Source organism: Lissotriton helveticus, chromosome 5_1, assembly GCF_964261635.1.
Source record: "Lissotriton helveticus chromosome 5_1, aLisHel1.1, whole genome shotgun sequence".
Taxonomy (NCBI): Eukaryota; Metazoa; Chordata; class Amphibia; order Caudata; family Salamandridae; genus Lissotriton; species Lissotriton helveticus.
The window spans coordinates 933,515,965-933,542,622 of NC_136065.1; the positions used below are offsets into that span (position 1 = coordinate 933,515,965).

Below are 26,658 nucleotides of genomic sequence, written 5' to 3' on the forward strand. Positions count from 1 at the left end.
AGAAGACCACCAGATCAATAAAGTAGTCAGTGGTCCTTCAGGGCCTAGACTGAAATATATACAGCTTGTTTACCGGGCAGTGTTTCCTCTACAATCCTCTGGAGGATCCAGCTGAGGTCTTGGTCAAAAGTTCTTGGACGGTGGCAAGACTGTTAGGATGGTAATCTGGGAAATGTACTTGGCTTTGCAAGTTTGCTAGTGCCGCAGGACCTCAGTCATAGAGCAGATCAATTTCTTATCAACAAACAGGGATGTAGTGAATATGCTACTTACCAGTATGCATCTGTTCTTGGCATGTAGGGCTGCTAACATTCATATCTGTAGCATAGATCGCCGCCTAGTGTTGGGTCCGGATGATTGCACATTGTTGTCCTGGAAGAGTCTTCGAAGTATCACGAGATAGGTGGCTCCTCCCCTGGACTACAGTGCGCATGGGAATCGACTCCATCCCCAGATTGTTTTTAGCCATTGTGGCAAAGATGGAGTTTAACAGTGAAAGTGATGGCCATGCTAGAGATTAAATGCAAGAAAAGTCTGCAGCCGCTACGGGCGCCGGGGAGGAGGGCGGGCGATATGAATGTTAGCAGCCCTACATGCCAAGAACAGATGCATACTGGCAAGTAGCATATTCAGTTCGAGGCATGTGGGCTGCTAAATTCATATCTGTAGCATAGAATACATAGCAGTCCCTCCAATAACGGAGGCCGCCCGTGCCAGCTGCAGAAGTCTGAAAAAGTGTTTTAAGAACAGCCTGTCCTACAGCTGCCTGCTGTTTGGAATACACATCTACACAGTAATGTTTGGTAAATGTATGTGGTGTAGACCATGTGGCTGCCCTACAAATGTCTTCCAAAGGAATGTTACCCAGGAATGCCATGGAGGCCCCCAACTTGCGTGTGGAGTGTGCCCTGGCGGGGACCGTTAAAGTGCGCTTAGCCTTCTGATAGCAAATCTGAATACACTTAACGATCCACCTGGCTATTCCTGCTTTGGAAATGGGGTTGCCTTTATGCTGGGCTGCGAAGGCAACAAAGAGTTGCTGTGTCTTTCTAAAAGGTTGTGTTCTGTCAATGTAGTACATAAGCGCTCTTTTGACATCAAGTGTATGGAGCATCCTTTCTGCTACCGTTTCTGGGTTGGGAAAGAATGCGGGCAATTCGATAGTTTGATTGACATGAAACTGCGACACTACCTTAGGGAGAAATTTGGGGTTAGTGCACAGTACCACCCTGTTTGAATGAATTTGTATAAATGGCTCTTGAATGGTGAGCGCCTGTAGCTCACTAACACGTCGTAGAGACGTTATGGCAATGAGAAAAGCCACTTTCCATGTGAGGAACTGAATCTCACATGAATGCAGAGGTTCAAATGGGGGACCCATCAATCTGGTGAGCACCACATTGAGGTTCCACACAGGAGCTGGCGGGGTCCTGGGAGGGATGACCCGCTTCAGCCCTTCTAAGAATGCTTTAATGGCAGGCACCCTGAAGACAGAGAGATGCTGCCTGTTTTGGAGATAAGCCGCTATGGCGGATAAGTGTATCCTAATGGAAGCATATGCTAGATTGCATTTGTAAAGATGCAACAGATAGCAGATGATATTAGGGATGGATGCATCGAGCGGGTTGATAGCGTGCTCGGTACAGTAGATGACAAACCGCTTCCATTTTGCTGCATAGCAAGCTCTGGTAGTGGGCTTCCTTGCCTCCCGGATGATGTCCATGCATTCCGGGGGCAAATCAAGGTAGCCAAACTCTAAGACCTCAGGAGCCAGATCGCCAGATTGAGCTGCTGCGGATCTGGGTGCTGAATGTCGCCACGGTTCTGCGTTAAGAGCCGGGGTGTGAGGTGCAGTCTTTGATACGGTACCACGGAGAGTTCGAGGAACGTGGTGTACCACGGCTGTCGCGCCCACGTTGGAGCAACTAGGATGAGCGTCAGCGAGTGTTGCTTTAGCTTTTTTGCCACCAGCGGAATGAGAGGCGCTGGGGGAAAAGCGTACGCAAATCTGCCTGACCAGTTCATCCATATCGCATTGCCCTGCGATAGTGGGTGAGGGAACCTGGCGGCAAAGCTTTGGCATTTTGCGTTTTCCTCCGTGGCAAACAGGTCTATCTCTGGATGACCCCACTGCTGGAAGTACGGGCGGAGTACTGATGGATGTAACTCCCACTCGTGCATCTGGTGGCTGTGTCTGCTGAGCAGATCCGCCATCTGATTGTCTGTGCCCGGGAGGTGTTCCGCCATGAGGAAGATGTTCCTCTGAATGGCCCACTTCCACATGCTCTGAGCCAGATGAGACAACTGTGAAGAGTGCGTACCTCCCTGCTTTTGAATGTAGTACATGGCTGTCATGTTGTCCGTCCGGATCAACACGACTGTTGCACAGATGTACTTTGAAGGACTTGAGTGCCATGAAGATTGCCATCAGCTCCAAGTAGTTGATGTGCATCTTCCGTTGTTGCGTTGTCCATAGTCCCTGCACCGTATAGTGGAGCACATGAGCTCCCCATCCCTGGAGAGATGCGTCCGTAGTTAGGATAATCTGTGGCACAGGCTCCTGGAACGGTCGGCCCTTACAAAGGTTGTATGGATTCCACCAATGCAGAGAGCTGTATGCCCGACCCGTCACCAACACTAGGTCGTTCATCTGTCCCTGAGCCGGAGTCCACTGATGCGCTAAGCATTCTTGGAGCGGACGCATATGGAGCCTCGCGTGCGGGACTATGAAGATGCAGGAGGCCATCATGCCTATCAACTGCATGAACACTCTCGCTGGGAGTGAGTGGTGCGGTCTGAACTTTTGGATCAGCGCCTGGATGTTGTCGATCCTCGCTGGGTTTGGCTGAGCTGTGGCAGCCAGGGTATTGATAGTCGCGCCTAAATACTGCCGCACGTGGGCCGGCTGGAGGTGTGACTTCGGGTAGTTCAGTGTAAATCCTAGACTGTGAAGGAGGTGAATGGTGTGGGACATGTCCGCGGCGCACTGCTGGGCTGACTTTGCCTGCACGAGCCAGTCGTCCAGATAAGGGTAGACATGTATACCCTGTCGCCGGAGGTGTGCCGCCACTGTCGCCAGACATTTTGTGAACACTCTGGGAGCAGTGGTCACTCCGAAGGGGAGTACCTTGAACTGGTAATGCCTGTTTTGGATGGTGAACCTGAGGTACTTTCTGTGGGATGGGTGGAGTGGTATGTGAAAGTAAGCATCCTTGAGGTCCAAGGTTGCGAGGAAGTCTCCCTGTTGTAACAAGGGGAGAACCTGCTGCAGTGTCAACATGTGGAAGTGTTCTGAAAGAATGTACTGGTTCAAGGGGCGTAGGTCTAGAATCGGTCTGAGTGAGCCGTCCTTTTTTGGGATTAAGAAGTATAGGGAATAAACCCCTGTGCCTTCTTCCTCCACTGGCACGAGCTCTATTGCGCCTTTTTGCAGCATCACCAGAACCTCCTGCTGCAATAAGTGCAAGTGCTCTGCTGACATAGGACGGTGTTTTGGGGGTATGGGTGGTGGGGTGGATGTCAGTGCTAAACAATAGCCGAACTGGATAAGTTTCCTGACCCACCTGTCTGTGGTGATGGACTTCCAGACCGGCAGGAACTGTTGGAGTCTCCCCCCGACAGGTGTTGGATGGTCGGGGGCAGTGACAGGGAGTCACTGTTTGTTGGTGGCAGAGGAACGGGAACTGTTGTTGCCTCTGCCTCTACCCTTGGCACTGTTTCCTCTGTATCCACCTCTGCCCTGCTTGCTGTAGGAGGATTGCGCACCACCTTTAGTGAATGGCGTCTGCTGCGACATGTGCCCTCTATTAACACCTCGATTGCCTGAGCGACGAAAAGTGTTCCCTCGAAATTGTTGTGACTGGAGAGCTCCCATGGACTTGGCAGTCTCGGTATCTTTCTTGATCTTCTCTAGGGTGGTGTCTACCTCTGGACCAAATAACCTGTCCGGATTAACGGGCTGGTTGAGGATAGTAGTCTGTATCTCTGGCTTGAATCCCGAGACGCAGAGCCATGCCTGACGCCTCAACATTACACTAGTGTTGATCGCTCTTGCTGCTGTGTCCGCAACATCTAGCGCACACTTTATAGCAGCGTTGGAGATGAGCTTCCCCTCTTGAATAAGCATTTCAGCTCCCTCTTTAAACTGGTCTGGGAGGTGTTGTAACAGCTGCTCTAGGGTGTCGTAGTGCGCCCTATCGTATCTGGCCAACAGAGCTTGCGTGTTTGAGATGCGCCATATGTTGGCTGCCTGAGCTGCTACCCGCATCCCAGATGCCTCTAGCACTTTTGACTCTTTGTCTGGGGGAGGAGCTTCACCCGTTGTTTGGGAGTTTGCCCTCTTGCGGGCATTAGAGACCACCAAAGAGTCCAAAGGCAACTGGCCCCGTATGTAAGTGGGGTCGCCAGGTGCCGGTCTGTATTTCTTTTCAATGCGTGGGTTTACCACCCGGGATCTTGTGGGTTCCTTGAAAATGTCTGCCGCATGCTTAAGGACCCCTTTTAACATTGGGAGAGTCTTGACAGTTTTTTCAGCAGTAGAGAAAGTGTCAAAAAGGAAGTCCACTTCCACGGGGTCAGCATGCATCTCCACTTTATGGTTTGTAGCTGCCCTTTCGATTAAGGCATTAAATGCCGCAGAGTCCTCAGTGGGGGGCGGCTTTACGTTATAGACCTGGGGATCCTGGACAGTCTGCTGGTCCCCTTGATCACCAGTATCCATCCATGAGTCTTGCTGCTCATCAGGCTCTGTATGAGCAGGGAAGTTGTACTCCTCATCTTGCTCCCCTCCATCCCCATCTGAGTATGTGGGTGATGGTGTTGCACTCCGCCTATGCTGAGGAAGAATTTGCTCCACCAGAACTGGGGTGTCTGCTGCAGGCTTTTTACGTTTCAGAGGAATGGTAAAGGACTGCAAAGGTTGTGAAGTAATCTTCCTCTTGTATAGCGTGAGTTTCCCGGTGTCGGCATCGATGAAATGCTCCGACCGTTCTTCAACCAAAGGGTGTCGATGACCCACAGTCCCAGCCGGTGGAGTGGACGTCGACACGGTGTCCTTGGGCACCGACCGCGGTGCAAAGGCCTTCGGCGCCACCTTAGGCGGCAACGTGTAGACGAGCGGTGCCGATGTGGTCTTCGGTGCGTCTGTTAGCTTCGGTGCGGAAGGAGTCTTAGGTTCCGATGCCAAAGCCTTGTCCTTAAGGCGCTTGAGGGTGTCCGAGACCTGCTTCGTAAAGGAAGCGGACGGTTTCGTCGATCCGACTGATGCCGGTGGTCTGCCCCCTGGGGAAGACCCGAGCGTGGCTGACTTGTGTTTGTCCGGTCGAGGCGCAGGAGCACCCTTGACTGGTGCGCTTCGATCACTATCCACTACCGTAGACGTCGATGCCGATGCCTTCGGATCGATAGGTGTTCCTTTAGGGGTCACGGCCCCAGATTTCGGCTCTGCGGCCTTCACCGACTTCGCGTCAACGGGCCCCTTGGTCTTCGGCGCGACAGACTTTCCAGATGTAGGCTCGGCAGTCTTCTTGGGCATCGGCTTGTCCACCTTGGTTGACACCGGCTCGACGGCCTTCTTCGAGCTTGGCTCCTTAACCACCTTCGGCACCTTAGCTTGGTCGGCAGCTTGCGCCTGTTTAGGGGCCCCTGAAGACGACGGCGTCAGCACCGGAGCGGACGTCTTCGATGGCGTGTCGGCCATCTTTGTTTTCACCGGTACCGAGGGTTTCGGTTTCGTTTTCAGTAATGGCGGCTCCGCGGAGGTGTCCGTAGCCGAGCCGGAAGGCGGGGCCGTGGATCGAGGTGGAAGGTCGTGGGTAAGGCCGCGTGGCGATCTCGTGACCTGAGCCTTTGTAAGAGTACAAACGGGGCATAGCTCTTCCTCCGAGCTATCTTCCATGGCCCCATATGCTTCGTCGTCGTCCCCTACCTTCTGGACGATTTCTGCAATGTCGGGACTGTGGTCGTCTGCTCCGTCTTCGGACTCTACCTCCACCGGGGTAGGGGAATCTGCAGGTGACGCACTTGCTCGTCTTCCGCGGGGTCGTCAAAGATGTCCACCGGTGCTGGAGCCGATCGCTGGGCCTCAAGGCGCGCACGCGCCGAAGCTTGATTGTCTTCTTCGATCGAAATCTGGAACAGGCCATACAGTTGGCCTCGTCGTGGTCCGGCGACAGGCACTTGTTGCACACAGGATGGACGTCTATGTGTGGGTACTTGGATCCACACACGGGACATTTCTTGAATGGACTCCGCTCCATGCCGTCGAAGTCTTGCTGCGTCGACTAGGCCCCGATCACCGAAGAGTCTCACGACCCCCCGGATATCCGACTCCACGAGCTGGAAGAGAGACGGGACCGAACGCGAACAATACTGACGGTGCCAATAAGGCCTTTTGGCCTTGCTAAAGTTCTTTCACGATTCCGAACAGGAGACGTCGAAATCACATCCGAACCCAATGGCGGAAAAAAACAATCTGGTGGGGATGGAGTCGATGCCCATGCGCACTGTAGTCCAGGGGAGGAGCCACCTATCTTGTGATACTTCGAAGACTCTTCCAGGACAACAATGTGCAATCATCCGGACCCAACACTAGGCGGCGATCTATGCTACAGATATGAATTTAGCAGCCCACATGCCTCGAACACTACTTTACACTAAATCTCTGGCTTTGTGACAAAAGACTGGATTTGCATCTAGTATCTCCTCATTGTTTCTTTTAGTATTATCCTTTTTACATATGAAAGTTGGTGCAAACCCGAGATATCATACAAGTAAGAACTCTATCCTGTTTCGTTTACACTTCTTCATAACCATGTGTCTGACTAGTCTCTCCGTGTAACATTTCTAGTGAAAGAATTAGCAATGAGCATTTTTTCTTAAACTTTTTTCAGGCATTTCGATACAATATGTTTTACACCATTACAGGCATTATTGGTTAAGTGTTTTTACAAGCATGTTCAATTGTCACATTCCGTACACCAGTCAAAACGACAATGTGACCACAGAACACAGTAATTGTGTGTATCTATGATCTTTGGGCACAGTGGCTATATAGATTGTACACTAATAACTGGATGGGTCAGTGGCACATTTCAAACGATGCATGTGGTCATCACGATCTCCTTTGAATTAAAATGCATGTCAATCACAAAAACAATGTAAAAAGAGATTTGAATAGACAACGACAGAGACTGACTGTTTGTTTTCTTTTGAAAATTTTACAGATAATTTACGCCCCTTAAGAAGGGCAACGGGCCGAAATGCATTGGGCAATGCGATATATGATTATACACAGGAGATTTCAGTTACGTTTTCATAATCTACTGAATTGAAAGTACCAGCAAACTAAAAATGAACTTTCATGAAATGAAGAAGAATTAAGAATTAAAATTTGATTTCAAGTCACACTGCTTTGAATTTTTTTTTGTTTTACCTTTACTACATATGTTGATTAGAGTGCGAGTGGGGGACGCCCCTCTGTTGTGGAGGTCTGCGCATTCATGGTGCCCATGGCGGCATTCACAGCGGATGACGCATGGAAAGACGAGCAACCTTTAAGATGTTTTACTAGGAGTCTGATGCTTTGCATCGGCCCATGTGCAAAGACACTTTCACTCTTCAAGGAAGCAGACTACACCACCACAAAATGAGCTGGTTGATCGCTTAACACAGAAGGAAGAGTCTGTGGAGGCCCGGTATAGAGAGCCCACAAATTTGATAATTGCAGGCATTGAGAAAAGGTCCCAAATCACATGGGTGTGCCTAATGCGGTGATCTTGACAGAAGAGCTTATGCAGGCACCAAGGGATGAGTGGCATATTTGATTCAAGGGCAGCAAAATACAAAGACTCAAACACCATAGTCATGACTGGAGTCTGGTCGGATGCAGGTCCTTGTCTTAGTGCACTGGCTTGTGTCTGCCAGGAAGCTAGGTAGCAAGAATAGGGTCTAAAAAGCCTTCCCCAGAATAATCGTGGGTCCCTCAAGTAAAACCAGGTGAAGCCAGGAGAGAAACTGAGGTCAGTACCTGGATATGGACTGTAGGAAGCAGACTCTTTATATAGTGGACGAAAATGAGGCACACCGTGTAAAGAGTCAAGGCAACCTTTATTGGTTTACAGACAAAAAAACTAACACTAAAAGCTATTTTGTGATACTGTGAGCGAGCAGTTTAGGCTTATCAGAGGGTAGTGCTAAACCTTTATTATACTCCGAGGCAATAAATAAGACACATACTCAAGAATACATCTGAAACCAATTTAGAAAAAATTACTTATTTTTATATAAATGTTGATACTAAGAACTTAAGTGGTTTTCAAAATATTTAAATAGTTCACTTAAATGCTTCTTTAAGCAGAAATGGTTTCCTATGGGAAAAATGGCATATGTTGCATACAGTTATTTATGGTTGGATTCTGGGGATCTCCTTTGTGACTTAGGGACGCTCGGGTGCAGAGATGAAAGGTCGGCTGGGCGTGCTAAAGGCCCTCGCCATTGTCCTAGAGCACATGAACCCTTGAATTCAGCTAGACTTGCCTCCAAGTCCCCGCCTGCAGTGACTGACCAAACCGATCCCCATTAACTTACACAGGGCACCCAACGCTGTATAGCACCTCTGCAACAGGCTGCCCCAGTGCTGCCCAAGGTGACCTGCTGGTGCTGCCTTGGACAGTGCCCATAGTCACCTTAAGTCCTGGAAATTGGTCCTGTAAGTCGTGGTGAAGTACCTGTATGCAGTATATGACCTTCCTCGATAGGATAACATTAACGCTTCAGAAATGCAAAAAGGGGCACATTCCTACACAGGTACTCTGTGCACTACAGTCAAAACCACATCAAATACCGGGCAAAGAGTGGGGGCTAACCATGTCAAAAGAGTCTCTCACTATATCTATGTCAATCGAAGAACTTGATAATATCAGTTTCTAGAAAGGAAAGGTCTGATGACATCTGCGTTAAAAGGCAGACATGACAATGATTCAGCATAAATCATAAAAATGGTGGTGTCCATTGTCTAAGCTGAAGAAGATGGAGTTTAATGGACTAAGAGGAGTTGGACCTTAGGGACTTTACATCAGGGATGTCAAGAGGGAAGTGACAACATTCCTTAAAAGGGGGCCCTCACTTGTTAACTTAGCAATAACCATGCCATCAGAGGTGCTAAAATGCCAAACTGTTTGAAAGAAACTTACATCTTGTAATGTGATCATTGGGACTAGTTATTCCAAAAGCCTGGGCAGTGAAGTAGTATGGGCAGGTATCCTCCGTCGGAGCACCTAATAAGGCGCACCCAGGCACTGAGCACAGATGCTTCTCTATGAGATTGTTTCTCTGGAAAGGCATTGCAACGCCAAAGCCTTTGACTAACAAAACATAAAAGGGGAGGACAGTGGGCAATTAGTCACGCTGAAGAAAGTGCTGAATGCACTGCATGGTTGGGCTCATGCTGAACAGCCCAAAAACACACACATGGCCCAAGAGTGGCATTCCCTTTTACAATGTGCTCAAGTCAGAATGTCTAAATGCTGGATACCCCCCATTCCATAGATTTGAAAGTGAGATCTTAACCGACAATTCATATTGCAGAGTGCCCTTAATTTGAGTAATTCAAAGCGAAGCACTTTAAATAAAAAACACATTTGAAATTACAGGTTTATAAATGGTCGGACAATGTTACCTTCTCAGCCAATGCAGCAAAATTTTGCAGGGAGTGTTTCATGTGAGAATTCAGATCCAGCAGAGAGGTCACCATAGGTAACAGATTTCTTTTAAACGTTCTCTCCAAGTTAGTTTTATGATCCGCCTGAATAAAAAAAAATTATTAAAATCAATAACAATTTGCTTGAACAAAAACAAAAGAACATTTCTCTGCACAGTTAATGCCAGTCGTCCAAATGCAGAATTTTACTTCAAATCCTTAAGACTAGTCTCATAACTCACCCAATTGTTAAATTTTTCATCAAACATTAAAATAGTTGGATTGAGAAAGAGCACATGCTAAAATGATATGGGGTACACCAACAAGGAAACCAATGTAAAAGCCAGCGCTAGCTATGTAACCGTTTACTAGAGTGACCAGAAATGAGTGGCAGTTTGACAAACATTTTGTGCGATATTAGATCGTTTCACTAGATTTTATACACAGATATCTCAAGGTGCCGGACTGGATCAGAAAATCTTCAAACTCTCCAGCAACAAAGTGGTGCCTGCTGTCAACATGTTAAACTGGTATTTTCAAAGGGGTGCTTTCCACAGGAAAGACACCTGTTCCACTATAGTTTCCACAAATCATAGAGAAGGGTATGGAACAATCTGAAACTATCTTAATTCTAATCAAAATATCCAGGAGGCACAAGGGCAATGATTAGCCTTCCAACAGACACCAATAATTAGAATTAATGGCACAAAATGCTACGGTTTTCATATCTAGAAAGTCTTTCAAGAAATATCACAAAAGTGTTTAAGAAGAATGCCAAATGTTTAATTTCTATAATTTGCGAGGGGACCAGGTTTTATTGATGGAGATGGCCAAGAACACAAACCAACCCTAAAAATGTGGAATATAATCCAAACTTTGATACCACATAGAAATATAACCTCCTTCAGAATGGCAAGCCGCAATAAAACCTGTCCCTAACAAGAGAAGTGCAAGAATGCAGGGTGGGATCTTTGAGAACAGTACAAAATATGGCAATAAATAACATGTTGCTCACCTTCGACAAAGCATTATCTGGTAGCGACAATCTAGCCATAGATTCCTTAACTTTTGAGCAGACGGTTCCTCATGCCATTTTCGGGCCTACTTCAACAGTTTGTCAGTTGGAACAGTGTGCCTTTTTTCTTGTCTTCAGGCTTTAAGACTTGTGGGTCTTGTGCACGTCAGATGTTTGTTACAGACCCGCATTGTATGCAGTGTTTGGGGGAACACTTTGACTCTAGAGATTGTGGCTCCTGCCAGAAGCTGAAGCCGAAGGCGCTCAAGGAATGCCGAATGAAACTCTTGGCAGTGCGGCTGACGCAGTCTTCGGGCACTTCACACCAGCCTCTGTCTACTTCTCATTTGGAGGCACTGGGACGTTCCAGGTGCCGGAGATGTTCAAGGGGCCGCGGTTCTCCATCGACGTCTAAAGGGAAGCATAATCGGTTGAAGTTGTGGCAGCTCTTGACTTCACCATGTTATCCCTCACGGCTCCGCCCAATCGCAGGTTGAGTAGTCCTGTCACGACACCGTCACATGTGTCCTCGTCTTTCAGGGAGCCGGGGCGTTGATGGCCCAAATGAAAGAATACTATATAGTCCTCTGCATCTCATCTTTGAGCCGCCTCCTCCATCCCTTGGAGCGCCGTCGGCCCCATGTAGTAGAGAGAGGAGCCACTCCAGTGAGTTTGCCCTCTGTGTCAGTTGGTGTGGGGAAAAAAGAAATATATCCATGTGTATGCATCACATAGATATGGGAATCCACTCCAATTCTCTCCAGCACTATATCAGACCCATTGAGCTATCTATACCTGTCTGATGAAACTGCTTGCTCTGTCCTCTGCAGGGCTCCCCCTCCTTTACCAATCTATTCCAGCCTGACCATTGGCCCTTTACTCTCCTCTGACACCTCCTTGGTAACAGGTGCCAAAATAAACCACATCCAAGGCGTTCCTTCTCTTACAAGTTTTGCTTGACCTCCCTGGTGTCTGTTTGCGCCACTCTGAGGGGTGGAAGATTTATTTACCTAACAGTTGGGCCATCTGAGTTATTGGGTTGGCACCGGTCAGCGTCGGCCGACTTTGCTTTGCTTTGGTGCCGGTGCTCAGCCCTTCCGGGTTTCCGCCTTCAGCATATATTCTCTATCAACAGACTCGGACAATGACGTCTACTGCACCAATCCGAGCCATTTCTCCTCCCCTTGGCATCTGGTGCGAAGTTGATGGAGTCAACAGTAAGCAATGTTTTTCCACTTTCCTCTCATGGTGGGACTTCTGAAAGAGGTAATATGGAGGATTCTGGGCTATTACAGCCTATTGCTGACACCATTCCACCTCTTGTAGAGGAGAGTTGACTTTCTGCACTTGGTGAGGCTAGTGGGCTAGACTCTTCCCCAGCCTCAGTGTAGGAAGCTGGCTCTGTATATACTAAACCAAAATGAGGTATAGGATGCACAGAGTCCAGTGGAACCCCAAAGGTACGCAGAGGTAAAATTAGATAGCACCTTACTCTCTATTTTTGATAGTGTGGGCGAGCAGTAAGGCTTATCAGAGGGTAGTGTTAAGCATTTGTTGTACACACTCAGGCAAGAAGTGATGTCACACACTCAGACTGACCTGACCTGACTCTGGAAGGTGAAGGTCGCTCCACCCGCCGCGTGGCTCTCCTTGAGTGTGCCCAGTCCCCCTGCCTGCCTGTTCCTGCTCGCTAGCAGTGCTTGTTGCTCTTGTTCCTGCCCTGGTTGCGATATTCACCGTCTTCTCGCCCTGCCGCTGCTCCCCTGCGGCCCCGCCCCCCCTTCTGCCTTCTGTACCTGTTCCCCTCCCCGCGCCACCCCGCTCCCGCCTCCCAGCTGCTCCTCCCTCCCACTCCGCTCCTCCCACTACGCCATTTATGGCGGAGCCCGCATTCACGCGCAGCAGGCGCGCCAAAGGCAAGCCCGTCTGCGCCCGTCCGCGCCTGGACCGCGCCAGGACCCCTGGCCCACGTCGATGCAAGATGACCCGACAGACCTACGACGCCGCCGCCCTCAACGCACTCAATACCGGCCAGAACCCCGCCTGCTGCCGGGCCACCCCGAAACGCATCCACGGACCCTTCACCTGCAAAACCTGCAAGTTCACCTGCCTCCGAACCTACACCGCACCTGCGAAGCAAGCACCAGCAGCAACCACCTGAAGTGCATCCTGCTCAACACCCGCTCCGTCCACAGACACGCCGTGGAACTCTGGAACCTCCTTGACACAACATCACCAGACATCGCCTTCCTCACGGAAACCTGGATGAACGTCTCTTCAGCCCCCGACATCGCCATCGCCACCCCGGACGGGTACAAGATCATCAGGAAGGACCGCGTCAACCAGACCGGAGGAGGCATCGCCATCGTCCACAAGAAAACCATCCGCATCACGACCGACTCCAACGACACCTTCTCCGTCGCCGAGCACCTCCACTTCCAGATACACACCGACCCAAAGACGACCCTCAGAGGCACCCTCATCTTCAGACCCCCGGGACCACGCACACAATTCAGCGAAGACATCACGGACTTCATCAGCCCGCACGCCCTCCCCTCCGCCGACTACATCCTCCTAGGGGACCTCAACTTCCACCTGGGGAACAACAAGGACCGCAACACCGCCGCCCTGCTGGACAACCTCTCCAACCTCGGACTCAAGCAACTGGTCAACACCCCACCCACTACGCCGGCCACACGCTTGACCCCGTCTTCTCATCCAGCAAGCACATCACCTTCAGCCACTCCACCGGACTCCACTGGACCGACCACAGCTGCGTCCACTTCAGCTTCAGAAGAACCACGACCCACCACTACCCACAACAGGCTCCTCACAGGAGCTGGAGCAAGATCACAGCCAACCAGCTCACCACCTCCCTCAGCCAGAACCCACACGCCAGCACAACGGACCCCAACGAAGCAGCCCGCAACTTCACGCAGTGGCTGACCGCCTGCGCCGACGACCTCGCACCACTGAAGAACCCTCCCACAAGAGTAGCAGGCTAGGGGGTGTACCCACCCCAGGACAGGGACCTGCCCTTGCCCTACCTGTAACGCCCCTAAATTCAGTATTTAGGGGCTCCCTGAACCTTCCTTCCTCAGATCCTGATAAGAGAAGAAGAAAGAAGATCAAAAAGAAGACCCGCCGTGTAGCTGCTAACAACAAGACGACACCAACTGACTTGGCCCCAGCCCTACCGGCCTGTTGATCCTGGAACCTGCTCCTGCCTAATCCCAGCAACTCCTGCGGACAGCAACCTGGACAGCAACCTTGGGACACCCGGAGGACCTGCCTGCCTTGACCCTCTCGAAGATAGGGACTCCCATCAGCAGAGGCTCTGCTGTAACAACCCCCCCTGGTGCCAGCCAGGAAGCTCCAGACCAGCCCACTCTGCACCCGCCGAGTCCGGCCCGTGCCCGAGTGATCCAAGACCACGAGGATGTCCCCCCGGCGACTGGGACCCGAAGTCCAGTGCCCAGAGACCCTCCTCGACAAACCAGATGACGCCTGCAGACTCAGAACCAGGGCCTCCCCCCGCCCCCCAACCAGCTGAGGGTAAGCTTTTCCGACCCCCAAAGACATTCCTGCACCCAGCGCCCTGCAACCCCCTGCACCTTCCTTTGGGGTACCTACCTGTGCTCCAAGATCCCAACTTACCTCTCGAAGTGGTGGTCGCCCCTGAAGAGTCTCCGTCCCAGAGCCTGCAGCCTTTGTTAATCTTTTACCTTTCCCATTGAATAACATTGAGCGCCCGACGGCTCAAAAGCACCCTGCACCTAGCCGCCCGAGTGCCACTGGCCATGCCACCTTTGTCCGATCCTACTTCCCCCTTTGCCCTGAACAAGTGACCAGGAGCCCAGCTCCCACAGCCGCGTGGCCTGCTAGCCAGCAGCCACCAACTGGAGGCTCCCTGCCCCTCATTGGATAACATTGGGCCTAACTACCTCTGCACCCGGCCGCCCCTGTGCCGCTGAGGGTGAACCAACTGTACCTACCTGACCCTGGGGGACCCCGGAGTCTATGCCCAGAACCCTAACATCACCAGTCGAGTACTCACCTGGAAACCGGTAACTCACTTACCTGCCATTGGATAACATTGACTGGCTTGACTCGAAAAATCTTCTAAGTGTGAAGTTTTGGAAACTTAAAATATTCATATAAAATCACCTGAATCCCGAAGTACTCACCTATGATCAGGAGAGAAGCCAGTACTGTACCTTGTGGCCCAGTACTGAACCACAAAATGAATCCTTACCGGGTTTACTAGTAACTTGTATTTTCTCCATAGGAATTCATTGCCTGCTTTTCTATGAAATTTCTTCTGTCTACTTTTGAAAACTTGAAATATTCTTTAAAAATCATACGAAATACTGAAACATAATTATTTACCTGTTTTAAGTTGAGACCCCAGTGCTGGACTACAAAAGTAACAAGATCGTACTTTACCTGCAACCTGAATGTTCTCCCGTTGGATAACATTGCCAGATTTTCATTGAAAAGTTTCTAAGTGTGAACTTTTAAAACCGCTTTATATTCCTGAAAAATCACTACAATAACTAAAAAGTTTATAGCAAACTGTTTTCAGCTTAGACCCCAGGACTGAATCTAGGATCCAGTCTGGGAACTACCAAAGTAATCTACAAAGTAATCAACTGTACTTATATGACGAGAACCCATTGAGCTCAATGCTAAAGCGTGTTTAGAATTGTGTTGCCTACGGCAACCCCTTTACCTATTGTGTTCACAAAGTTTATTGCCTTTCTGCAAAGCACTCATCTGAGACCTCTCATATTGAGAGTAGTATATTTTGATACCTGTTGGTTCTAGAAATAAAACATCTATATCTTTGATATAAAAGCAATTGGCCTGGAGTTCAGTTCTTGTGTGTGAAACCTTTTGCTGACTGAGTGTACAACAAATGCTTTACACTGTCCTCTGGTACTGCCTTACTGCTCGACCAAGCTACCACTTTAGAGAGTAAGGTCACACTTGGCTTTAACCTCTGGGGTTTGTGGACTCTATTCACACTGTGCCTTATTCTGTGTGTATGTGTATATATATATATATATATATATATATATATATATATATATATATATATATATATATATATATATATTCACTGAAAAAACCATAGGTTATAGACCATATATAGTTATGAATTAGCATTTACAAAACCTTGAAAATTCACTGAAAAAACCATAGGTTATACACCATATATAGTTAGGAATTAGCATTTAAAAAACCTTATTTTACTCACACAAAACCAATGAAATTCCATATATAGTTAGTTGTACTAACTATATATCGCGCACCCGCAATCCACTGCTGATCATGTCACATATTACATCATTCATGACATGGTCAGTGACATCACTGATGACATCACTGATGACATCTCAAATGACATCACTGATGACATCACTGATGACATCTCATTTGACATTACTGATCACATCACTGATGACATCATTCATGTGATAATATGATGGACCTCTTCAGACTCTATTATAACCATAGATACACTCAGTGTAAACAGACACTCACAGACTGTCACTCATCCATGGAGTTACTTACACACCTAGTCAGTCATGCAAAGAATCAATCACACCTCCATTTTCACAACTATACAGTTATACACACCTTACTTATTCAAACATATACTAAAACATATTTACTCACTTATACAATCCTGGATACAAGTTCACAATGATCCATACAGCCACTCACACATTCACTGGCTCTTATGCACAGTTATTTATATATGTCAACTCTCACATGTACTGTATTTTACATATGTACTTACTTTGACATGTAGCACTGAGATATCCATTCACTCACCAATACACTCATGCACACAGTCAACCACCCATCCAGCTGTTTCCACATGCACTTTTGAACCCATACATCTATGCACAGAGTCATACACCTCCCAGCCACCCACACACACACTCAGTCAGTCTCCCATACAAATGCTTGGGCAACCAATCAATAACCCATATAGTTACTCATATAGCTACTGATCAACACATGCAGCAGTTTATAGAACAGACATAATGATGCACAAATTAAGACAGTTTAGTCACTAACCCATGCACTCAGTGAGACACATTTAACCACTCACTCATACAGTCAGTCATGCACCTACTAAATCCTTCATCCAGACACTTATACATCCACTCATTCTTAAATATGTAAGACATATTTTAACTTTACAGAAAAATACAGTCACTGGATGTTGTCATCAGTGATGTCATTTGAGATGTCATCAGTGATGTCATTTGAGATGTCATTTGAGATGTCATTTGAGATGTCATCAGTGATGTCATTTGAGATGTCATTTGAGATGTCATCAGTGATGTCATCAGTGATGTCATCAGTGACGTCATCAGTGATGTCATCAGTGATGTCATTTGAGATGTCATCAGTGATGTCATCAGTGATGTCATCAGTGATGTCACTGACCATGTCATGAATGATGTATAATGTGACATGATCAGCAGTGGATTGCGGGTGCGCGATATATAGTTAGTACAACTAACTATATATGGAATTTCATTGGTTTTGTGTGAGTAAAATAAGGTTTTTTAAATGCTAATTCCTAACTATATATGGTGTATAACCTATGGTTTTTTCAGTGAATTTTAAAGGTTTTGTAAATGCTAATTCCTAACTATATATGGTCTATAACCTATGGTTTTTTCAGTGAATTTCATTGGTTTTTTAAAAGCTAATATCTATAGCTGTAAAATGTATTCTTCTTTAAATCCAAAAATATATTTTATATGTTTATTAATAATTTTTTTAAAATATTTTTTTTGTTTCGCTCCCGGTCCGCGAACCGGAAAGCTTTCCGTTAGCTCAAATTGATGCCGCGACCCGGTCCGCGAACCGGTAAGAAATCAACATAGTGACGGTATCGCGTTGCCGCGTAATGCTTCTTGTGACGTACCGCGTTAGCGCACCCGGAAGTGCCCCGGGGCGCGGACCGAGGCGCGAAACGCAGCTCCCCGGAAGCGATCCGCGGCGCGAAAGCGGGACATATCGCGTTGCCGCGTAATGCGTCTTGTGACGTACCGCGTTAGCGCACCCGGAAGTGCCCCGGTTCGCGGACCGGGCGATACCCACGCAAAAAAACAAAAAAATTTTTTTTTTTTTTTGCCCCGCGGGGCCCTTTTAAAGCCTCCACTTTAAACCTAGGGGGTCAGGGAGGATCTACTATGCCCCCTTATGGTTATTTCCCCCTTTGTTTTGGCCTCCTCTTGTCTCTCAATCCTACCGAGAGACAAGATGGCGGCCGCTCCGGACTGTTTAGAATGTTGACAGACACCGGAGAGCCAATCAGCTTCGCTACGCGAAGTTCCGGTACGCGTAAGGTCCGCGAACCGGGGCGCTGCCCGGTCCGCTGTTACAGATATATATTTTTTTTAAACGTTAATTTCTCAAAATCCACTGGAGCACATATATTGAGACCTACAAAAGGCACATCGGGCTACCAGTCCCTACAATTTTGCCAAGTTTCGTGCAAATCCATTCAGCCGTTCGGGCTAAAAGTGAGGCCAACCGCCCTATGGAAAACTCAATGTTAAAAACACGTTTTGGAACCCCCCTTTTTTCTCGACCCCCCCTGGACGAACCCCCGCCCAATTTTTTAGGGGCTGCTCAGAAACAAAATGTGCCATTTTCCTGAAAGTTTCAGCCAATTCCGTCCACAAACGCCAAAGTTATTAGACATAGGATTTTTTTTTTTTTGCCCCGCGGGGCCCTTTTAAAGCCTCCACTTTAAACCTAGGGGGTCAGGGAGGATCTACTATGCCCCCTTATGGTTATTTCCCCCTTTGTTTTGGCCTCCTCTTGTCTCTCAATCCTACCGAGAGACAAGATGGCGGCCGCTCCGGACTGTTTAGAATGTTGACAGACACCGGAGAGCCAATCAGCTTCGCTACGCGAAGTTCCGGTACGCGTAAGGTCCGCGAACCGGGGCGCTGCCCGGTCCACTGTTACAGATATATATTTTTTTTAAACGTTAATTTCTCAAAATCCACTGGAGCACATATATTGAGACCTACAAAAGGCACATCGGGCTACCAGTCCCTACAATTTTGCCAAGTTTCGTGCAAATCCATTCAGCCGTTAGGGCTAAAAGTGAGGCCAACCGCCCTATGGAAAACTCAATGTTAAAAACACGTTTTGGAACCCCCCTTTTTTCTCGACCCCCCCTGGACGAACCCCCGCCCAATTTTTTAGGGGCTGCTCAGAAACAAAATGTGCCATTTTCCTGAAAGTTTCAGCCAATTCCGTCCACAAACGCCAAAGTTATTAGACATAGGATTTTTTCCCTATGGGATTTTTGAAAATTCTAACTATATATACCTACTGGCGACCGCCAGTAGGATATAGATAGATTATATATATATATAGATATATATATATATATATATATATATATATAGATATATATATATATATATAGATATAGATATATATATAGATATAGATATAGATATATATATATATATAGATATATATATATATAGATATATAGATATATAGATATATAGATATATAGATATATAGATATATAGATATATATATATATATATATATATATATATCCACTTTCACACAGTGGGGACCAGTTGCTGTAAGCAGCAAATGACTGGGGTAGCTCACAAAGGCGGCAAGCCTTTGAAGCTTCTCTCTTCATGGACCCTACCCACCCTGGGGGAGGAGGCTTGGCACCTCGTCCCAGGATGTGCATTGTTTCATATACCCCGAGAGCAGCAGACTCTCGATCCAGGGGACCAGAAACATGTGTGGTGGTGGTGGAAGCTGGTGAGCAGCCACTCTGGCAGGACACTAGAATTAGGTATTTTTTCAAGGGGTATCTCCCCTAGTGCATTTTTCATTAAATCCCATACTGACAGTGTGGGTTTAATGTGCTGAGAAGTTTCATACCAAACTTCCCAGTTTTCAGTAAAGCCATTATGCTGCTGTGGAATTTGTCATGACAAACTCCCAGCACCATATACTCTTAATGGCACTACTGCAATTACAATGTCTAAGAATTGGATCAAACATTGTAGGGGTACATGGTTCATGCACCTGTACCCTCACCACTGGTATAGTGCACCAAGCAAGAGGGATGGCTTACCTATGCATGGGCAGTGGTTTGTTGGCATGACACACAATGTGTGCCATGTCGAGTCTTCACTTTGTTCTGCACTGGCAGTGTGTGTGTGTGTGTGTGTGTAAAGAAACAGGGCCTCTAAGGGTGGCACAATAAATAAGTGCTGCAGCCCTTAGAGACCTTCCCTGGCCACAGTGCCCTTGGTACCATTTACAAAGGACTTGCATGTGGCGATTGGGGTTTGTCTCAATGTAATTTTAGGTAAAGAACATAGGCCCTGGGTACCTGGTTGGCAGAAACCCAAGGCACACTCAAAGTACAACAGTTCGGCAAAAAGTGGGGGCAACCATGCACAAAGAGGGCCCTTTCTTACACTCAGGACTACTGTCTCCAAGTCTTGTTACTAAGGCGAGTTCCTAATTTTCAGATAGGTTAAGAGTGGCTATGGTTTTTAAATGATCTCTTCCTACACTGGAGAAGTCCACTGATCCTCTGATTGATGTCCTTTATCAAGGTCAGACAGGGGTGGAGCATGTTCTCCAATGTAGTGAGGTCATGTATAAATAATCAAAAGAGGGGGGAGAATGGACCACTTATCCTCCGTACCAGGGTCATGTTTTTCGTTCTGTAAAAACCATCATTCACATACACAAGACAGGGGCGGTATATCTTGGTTCTCTGCCTTTGTTTAATGTGACAGCATCATCGGGTTTATTATGAGAATTTGCCGACCTCCACCCGAAGGAAGATCAACTGATGTTACAGTAGGGTCCAGAAATTAAGAGGGAAAGGAGGGAAGGTGTCCTTGTGAAGCGAGTTTAAAATGTACAACATATTGTTGGGTACTTGGGCTAAGTCTGATATGCGGTTCTCAGTGGATTGTGCTATATCTCACAGGCACTTGCCTGCTCATGGAGATCCAGCTTGTCTCCTCAAACATCCTACCTCTCATAGTTTGGTAGTTCAGGTGGCTTCAGCCTCACAGGATAGGGATTCTCTACCTAATGTTCCATAGAATAGTGACTATAGGAGGCATGATTCGTGTGATAGGCATATTTGTTTCCTCAACTAGTTCTGCTTTAAGGTCCACTAACATGTTTTGTCTTCTTGGGCATTTTTCTCAAGCTTTGTGGGATTCCTTGCAGACTATGTTACCATCATATCCAGATGGCCTCTGATCTAATATAGAACAGTTGATTCAGGATTGCCAACAGGCAGCTAGCTGATTATTAGATGTGGCATGGATACCACTGATTCAGTGGGTCGGTTCATGACATCCTCAGTGGTGCTACGTTGTCGTGCCTGGTTAAGTACCTCAGGCTTTTCAGAAGCTGTCCAAGCTACTTTGGTTGATATGACCTTTGATGGCTCCCATCTTTTTGGTGCCCAGGACGACGGCTTACCAGCGTTTCTGTAGTAGAAGAGGTGAAACCGAGGCCTAATGTCTCTTTTTCTTATTATATACTGGGATATTAATCTTTTGTTTCTTAAACAGCAGCCATTATGGTATAAGTTCCGCCTGTTGGCGAGAATGGGTCTATATAGGTACTAAAAGCACAGACTATATAGATTTTGGAATGGTTTAATAATTGGTTATGGCAGATTCAGATATTCTGTATGTTTGCCATCTTTCCGTCTCTACGGGTTCTATGCAGTGTGGGAATCTTGTGGTCATTTTATCGAATGACGTTCTCTTCAAGGATAGACTTTGATTTGCATCAGTTCTACTTGGTTTGGTGTTTCGGACTTTACGATGAATCCGTTTATTCATCTACGCTCGATTGTTGATGTGTTGGAAAATCTTTTTTCTGGATTTCTTGGGACAGGATCTTTTGAATACTTCCTTACTGGTGTAGGGAACTGCAGTTTACAGGGCATTCATTATTCCCTTTGGACCCTCAAGTCCATAGACTCATTTCACCCTTTAGGGGGTCATGTACAACTGCCATACTGTTGAGTGTTGTCTTCTGAGACAGTATTTTTCAGCTGCCCTCAGGGCATGTTTTTTCGTGCCTGTGGGGTTGTTTTTATGTACGTTGTCTGTGGTCCTTGCCACAGTTTTTTATAAGGAGCTCATGCTCTTATTCATCTAATTACTGCGTACGTCCGATCTGTTAATTTTGACCAGCTGGTTCTCTTTGAGGACTTTTGTAGGATTTGTTCGCCTTCAGGTGGGTATAGCTGTGGCATTTAATTCAAGAGATAAGGAATCTGCTGCTAGATGTCTCCATCAGGTGAACAAGTTACTTACCTTTGGTAATGCATTATCTGGTAGAGACAGTCTAACTGCAGATTCCTTAACACCATACCCATCCTCCTCCCCTCTCTGCAAACAATCAGTAATGTAAGAGGTATTTACTTTTACAAACCTGGTTTATACAACGCTGGTCAGTGTTTCAAGCAGCTAGGTGCTTCGACAAACCATTTGATCTTTCCTTATAGACCATGTCTGGGTGTAAGCTAATATCCTTTTTCAGCACTGGTTTAATACACCAGTGATCAATGTTTCACGTAGTTGTGTGATTCAACAAACCATTTGGTCTTACCTTGTAGATCTTGGCTTCATATTACCATACCATTCATTTCTGTTTTCTAGTTATTGTTTCAAAGATACATTGATCTTTTTTGGCACACTGTTTCCACAGCTAGCTTCTATAGTGGCTCCACATTGTGGCGCGGAAGGTCGAACAGAAGAACCCAACACCTGCAGGCTGGAGCGAACTTCTATGACTCCACTGACGTCACAACTGAAGTGGACGTCATCACAAGAGTTGTACGGCGCCCTCCCTCGGCACACAGAGGTAGTGAGAAAAATTCTGGATACTGTCTGGTGCCGGGGGAGAATTCAAAAGTTAAGGAATCTGCAAGAGGGGTCGCGATTTAAGCCGCCTGCACTTAACTTTAGATGCCGATGGAGACCAGCGTCCCCTTGAATGGCTCCGGCTCCTGGAATGACCCGGGCCTCCGAATGAGAAGTAGACAGAGTTCCAACTGACAAAAACCTGTTAAAGTATGACAGAAAAAGGCCTGAGGAACAGTCAGATCAAAAGTTAAAGAATCTGCAGATAGATATCTATAAGATGATATCTATAAATCTCATTGGTGCACAGCAGTGTCAGCAAACTGCTCGAAAACTTCAGCTTGGCATTAGCAAGAAAATAAATAGTCACTTTTGTGGTGTCTGTCTCGCCCACTCTACTGACCCCTAACTATAATGAACAAGTGGGGGCCTATGCAAACTGCCACGGTCTCAGCATGCCAAACTTATGGAAACATCTGTTTTGATTGGTGCTTCAGAATGGGTTTGATGGGCACAGATGGCTGTAAGAGAAGGGATTCCAGTATAAAGGGCTGTGAAATAAAGAATGCATTTTAAAAGGCTCTGAAGGTACATCAAATATGTTGACCCACAAAACCTTTATTAGAAGGGCATGGTGCAGGGCAGATAAAAGATAGGCTTGACACTCTCAGAACTGCAGGAAAAAGAAAGCAAAGATGCAAACCAAATGTAAAATGATTCTATGTAAATGAAGAAAAACACACAATTGTAAGTCTGCACAGTCAAGAGCAGTGCTCAATGCAAATTGGCACCATTTGAGGAGCCTGCCAACTTGAGAAAGGATTAGCTGCAATGTTTAGATAGTATGCTGCTTAAAGTTAATTTCCCATCCTCACTATCATGCTTCCAACCTGACGAACAAGTTACTTACCTTCGGTAACGCTTTTTCTGGTAGATACAGTATCTGCCTGTGGATTCCTCACCTTGTGATTTCTCACCTTGTGAATATCCCCCTTTGAGTCAGCAACGTTCGGAAAATTCTTTGTAGCACGCCGGCGTGGACGACGTCACAGGAGCATGGCTTCGCGCGCGACTCCGTCTGACGTCACCGACTCCTTATTAGACCCACGTCGGCGTGATGACGCAGTTCCGCCCTTTTTTCCGTGCCTTTGAGGCACCCGGACGGACCAACGACAGTAAATATACATATATACAGTGTACACAGTACATACAAATCAAAACTGCACACAAAGTGCGTAGCAAAGGTATCAAAAACCAGAAATATAAATACATAAACCCAGGTATAGCAGAGCGGACAACGGGGAGGCGGGTGGGTCAGTGAGGAATCCACAGGCAGATACTGTATCTACCAGAAAAAGCGTTACCGAAGGTAAGTAACTTGTTCTTCTGATGGTTACATCTGCCAGTGGATTCCTCACCTTGTGAATAGAGTCCCACAGCAGTCCCCACTACCAGAGGAGGGTGTCCACTCTGCTTTACCAGGAAATCTTGGAGGACAGAGCGCGCGAAGTGGCTGTCCCTCCTCACCTCGGTATCCAAGCAGTAGTGCTTCGCGAAAGTGTGGAGGGAGGCCCAAGTCGCAGCTCTGCAAATGTCCTCAACAGGAACACCTCTAGACAAAACGGATGTTGCAGACTCTAGTTGAATGTGCTCTAATACCCTCAGGAGGGTCCTTACCCGCCAGAGAGTAGCAAATCTTGATGCACAGGATTATCCATCTGGAAAGTGTGCGCTTGTGCACGGCTCTGCCCTTTTTGCAGCCAGCAAAACCCACGAAGAGCTGATCATCAACACGATAGTCTCTAGTCCTATCGAGATAGAAACTGACTGCTCTCTTTGGGTCCAAGCGATGAAGTTTCTCCTCCTCCTTGGAAGGGTGGGGGGGGGGGGGGAGGATAAAAGGTAGGAAGGGTAATAGATTGTCCTAGATGGAAGGGAGTTACCACCTTAGGAAGAAAAGCAGCCCTGGTCCTGAGAACCATTCTTTCAGCATGAATGGTCAAGAACGGGGGCTTGGAACTAAGAGCTTGAAGCTCACTTACCCTCCTTGCCGAGGTAATTGCAACCAAGAAGACCGTTTTAAAAGAAAGAAGCCTCATGGGACACTTGTGCAAGGGTTCGAAGGGAGAACCCATCAAATAGGTTAACACAAGATTCAAATCCCAATGAGGAACAACAAAAGGAGTAGGAGGGAACTTATTAGTGAGACCCTTCAAAAATCTTAAAACCACAGGAGACTTAAAAAGAGAAGGCTGATCCGGCAAACAGAGAAAAGCCGATAAGGCCAAAATATACCCCTTGACTGTGGCAACAGCAAATCCTTGCTGTGCCAGAGAAAGAGCAAACTGCAAAATGTCAGACAAATGAGCCTTCAAAGGGTCAACAGCCCTCTCCCCACACCAAGAGACAAATTTAGACCACCTATAAGAATAGATGGACTTAGTGGAGTCACGCCTGGCAGAAAGAGTGACATCCACCACATCGTGAGGGAGAGAAAAGGAATTCAAGTTGCCCTGTTCAATCTCCAGGCATGACGGTGTAATGTCTGGAGGTGGGGGTGTAGAACTTACCCCTCCATCTGAGAGAGGAGGTCTGCCCTGAGAGGGAGACGGAGCGGCGGGTGAGAGGAGAGGTGGAGAAGGTCCATATACCACACCCTTCTTGGCCAATCCGGGGCAACCAATATGACTTGGGCCCGGTCCTGGCGAATCTTCCTCAGAACCCGAGGAATCAAGGGTATGGGAGGAAACGCGTAAAGGAGATGATTTGCCCAACTCAACTGAAACGCGTCCCCCAAGGCTCCTTGCATCGGATACTGGAGACTGCAGAATGACGGGCAGTGAGCATTCTCGCGAGTGGCGAACAGGTCCACCCGAGGAGTCCCCCACATCTGAAAGATGTCGTGAACAACCTCCGGATGGAGCCTCCACTCGTGATCGGCAGAGAACTGCCGACTGAGAACGTCTGCACGAACGTTCAGAACTCCGGCCAGATGATTTGCCATCAAACAAATCTGATGGTCCTGAACCCAGGACCAGAGACGCAGAGCCTCTCTGCAGAGACACTGCGACCCCACTCCACCCTGCTTGTTGATATACCACATCGTGGTCGTCTTGTCCGTCAGGACTTGAACCGACTGACCGCAAAGGGAAGGGAGGAAGGCCTTGAGCGCCAGACGTATCGCCCGCAACTCTAGAAGGTTGATATGAAGCAACCTTTCCTCTGGAGACCAAAGACCTTTGATCTCCAGATCCCCCAGATGAGCACCCCACCCGAGAGTGGATGCATCCGTTATCACTATGGCAACCGATGGAGGTAGTTGGAAAGGCTTTCTTAGAGACAGATTGCCTTACACGCTCCACCATGACAGATCCGAGGCAGTTTCCCTGGAGATCCTCACAGACTCCCTGAGATCTCCGTTGTGCTGAAACCACTGCCTGCGGAGGCACCACTGGAGAGCCCTCATGTGCCAGCGTGCATGGTTGACCAACAGAATGCAAGAAGCCATCAGACCGAGCAGACGAAGGACCTTCAGGACTGGAACAACCGCTCCATTGTAGAATAAAGGAATCATTTCCTGTATATCGCGAATCCTTTGAAGAGGAGGGAATGCACGACATACAGAAGTGTCCAGTAACGCACCTATGAACAGGCTGCGCTGGGAGGGCACCAGGTGAGACTTGGGTACATTTATCGAAAAACCCAACCTGTGCAACAACTGAGTTGTCTCTTGCAGATGATGGAGCACCTTCTCTGGCGACCCTGCTTTGATCAGCCAGTCGTCCAGATAGGGGAACACAGGAACCCCCAACCTTCTGAGATGCGCAGCCACCACTGCCATCACCTTGGTGAAAACTCGAGGCGCAGTAGTAAGCCCAAACGGAAGGACCGCAAACTGGTAGTGCTGCGATCCCACCGTAAAACGGAGATACTTCCTGTGCGACTTCAGGATTGGGATGTGAAAATACGCATCCTGCAAGTCGATCGACACCATTCAGTCTTCTTCCATCAGCGCC

At 47.6% G+C, this 26,658-nt stretch overlaps 1 protein-coding gene across 1 annotated transcript in view; it reads right to left on the reverse strand.

The window, feature by feature from the left end:
• KIF11 (kinesin family member 11) overlaps positions 1 to 26,658 on the reverse strand; it is a 246,006-nt gene that overhangs the window by 104,031 nt on the left and 115,317 nt on the right. The window contains exon 16 of the mRNA XM_078643407.1: positions 9,677 to 9,802. Coding sequence (XP_078499533.1) covers positions 9,677 to 9,802 — 126 coding nt within the window. The remainder of the gene's footprint in view (positions 1 to 9,676; positions 9,803 to 26,658) is intronic.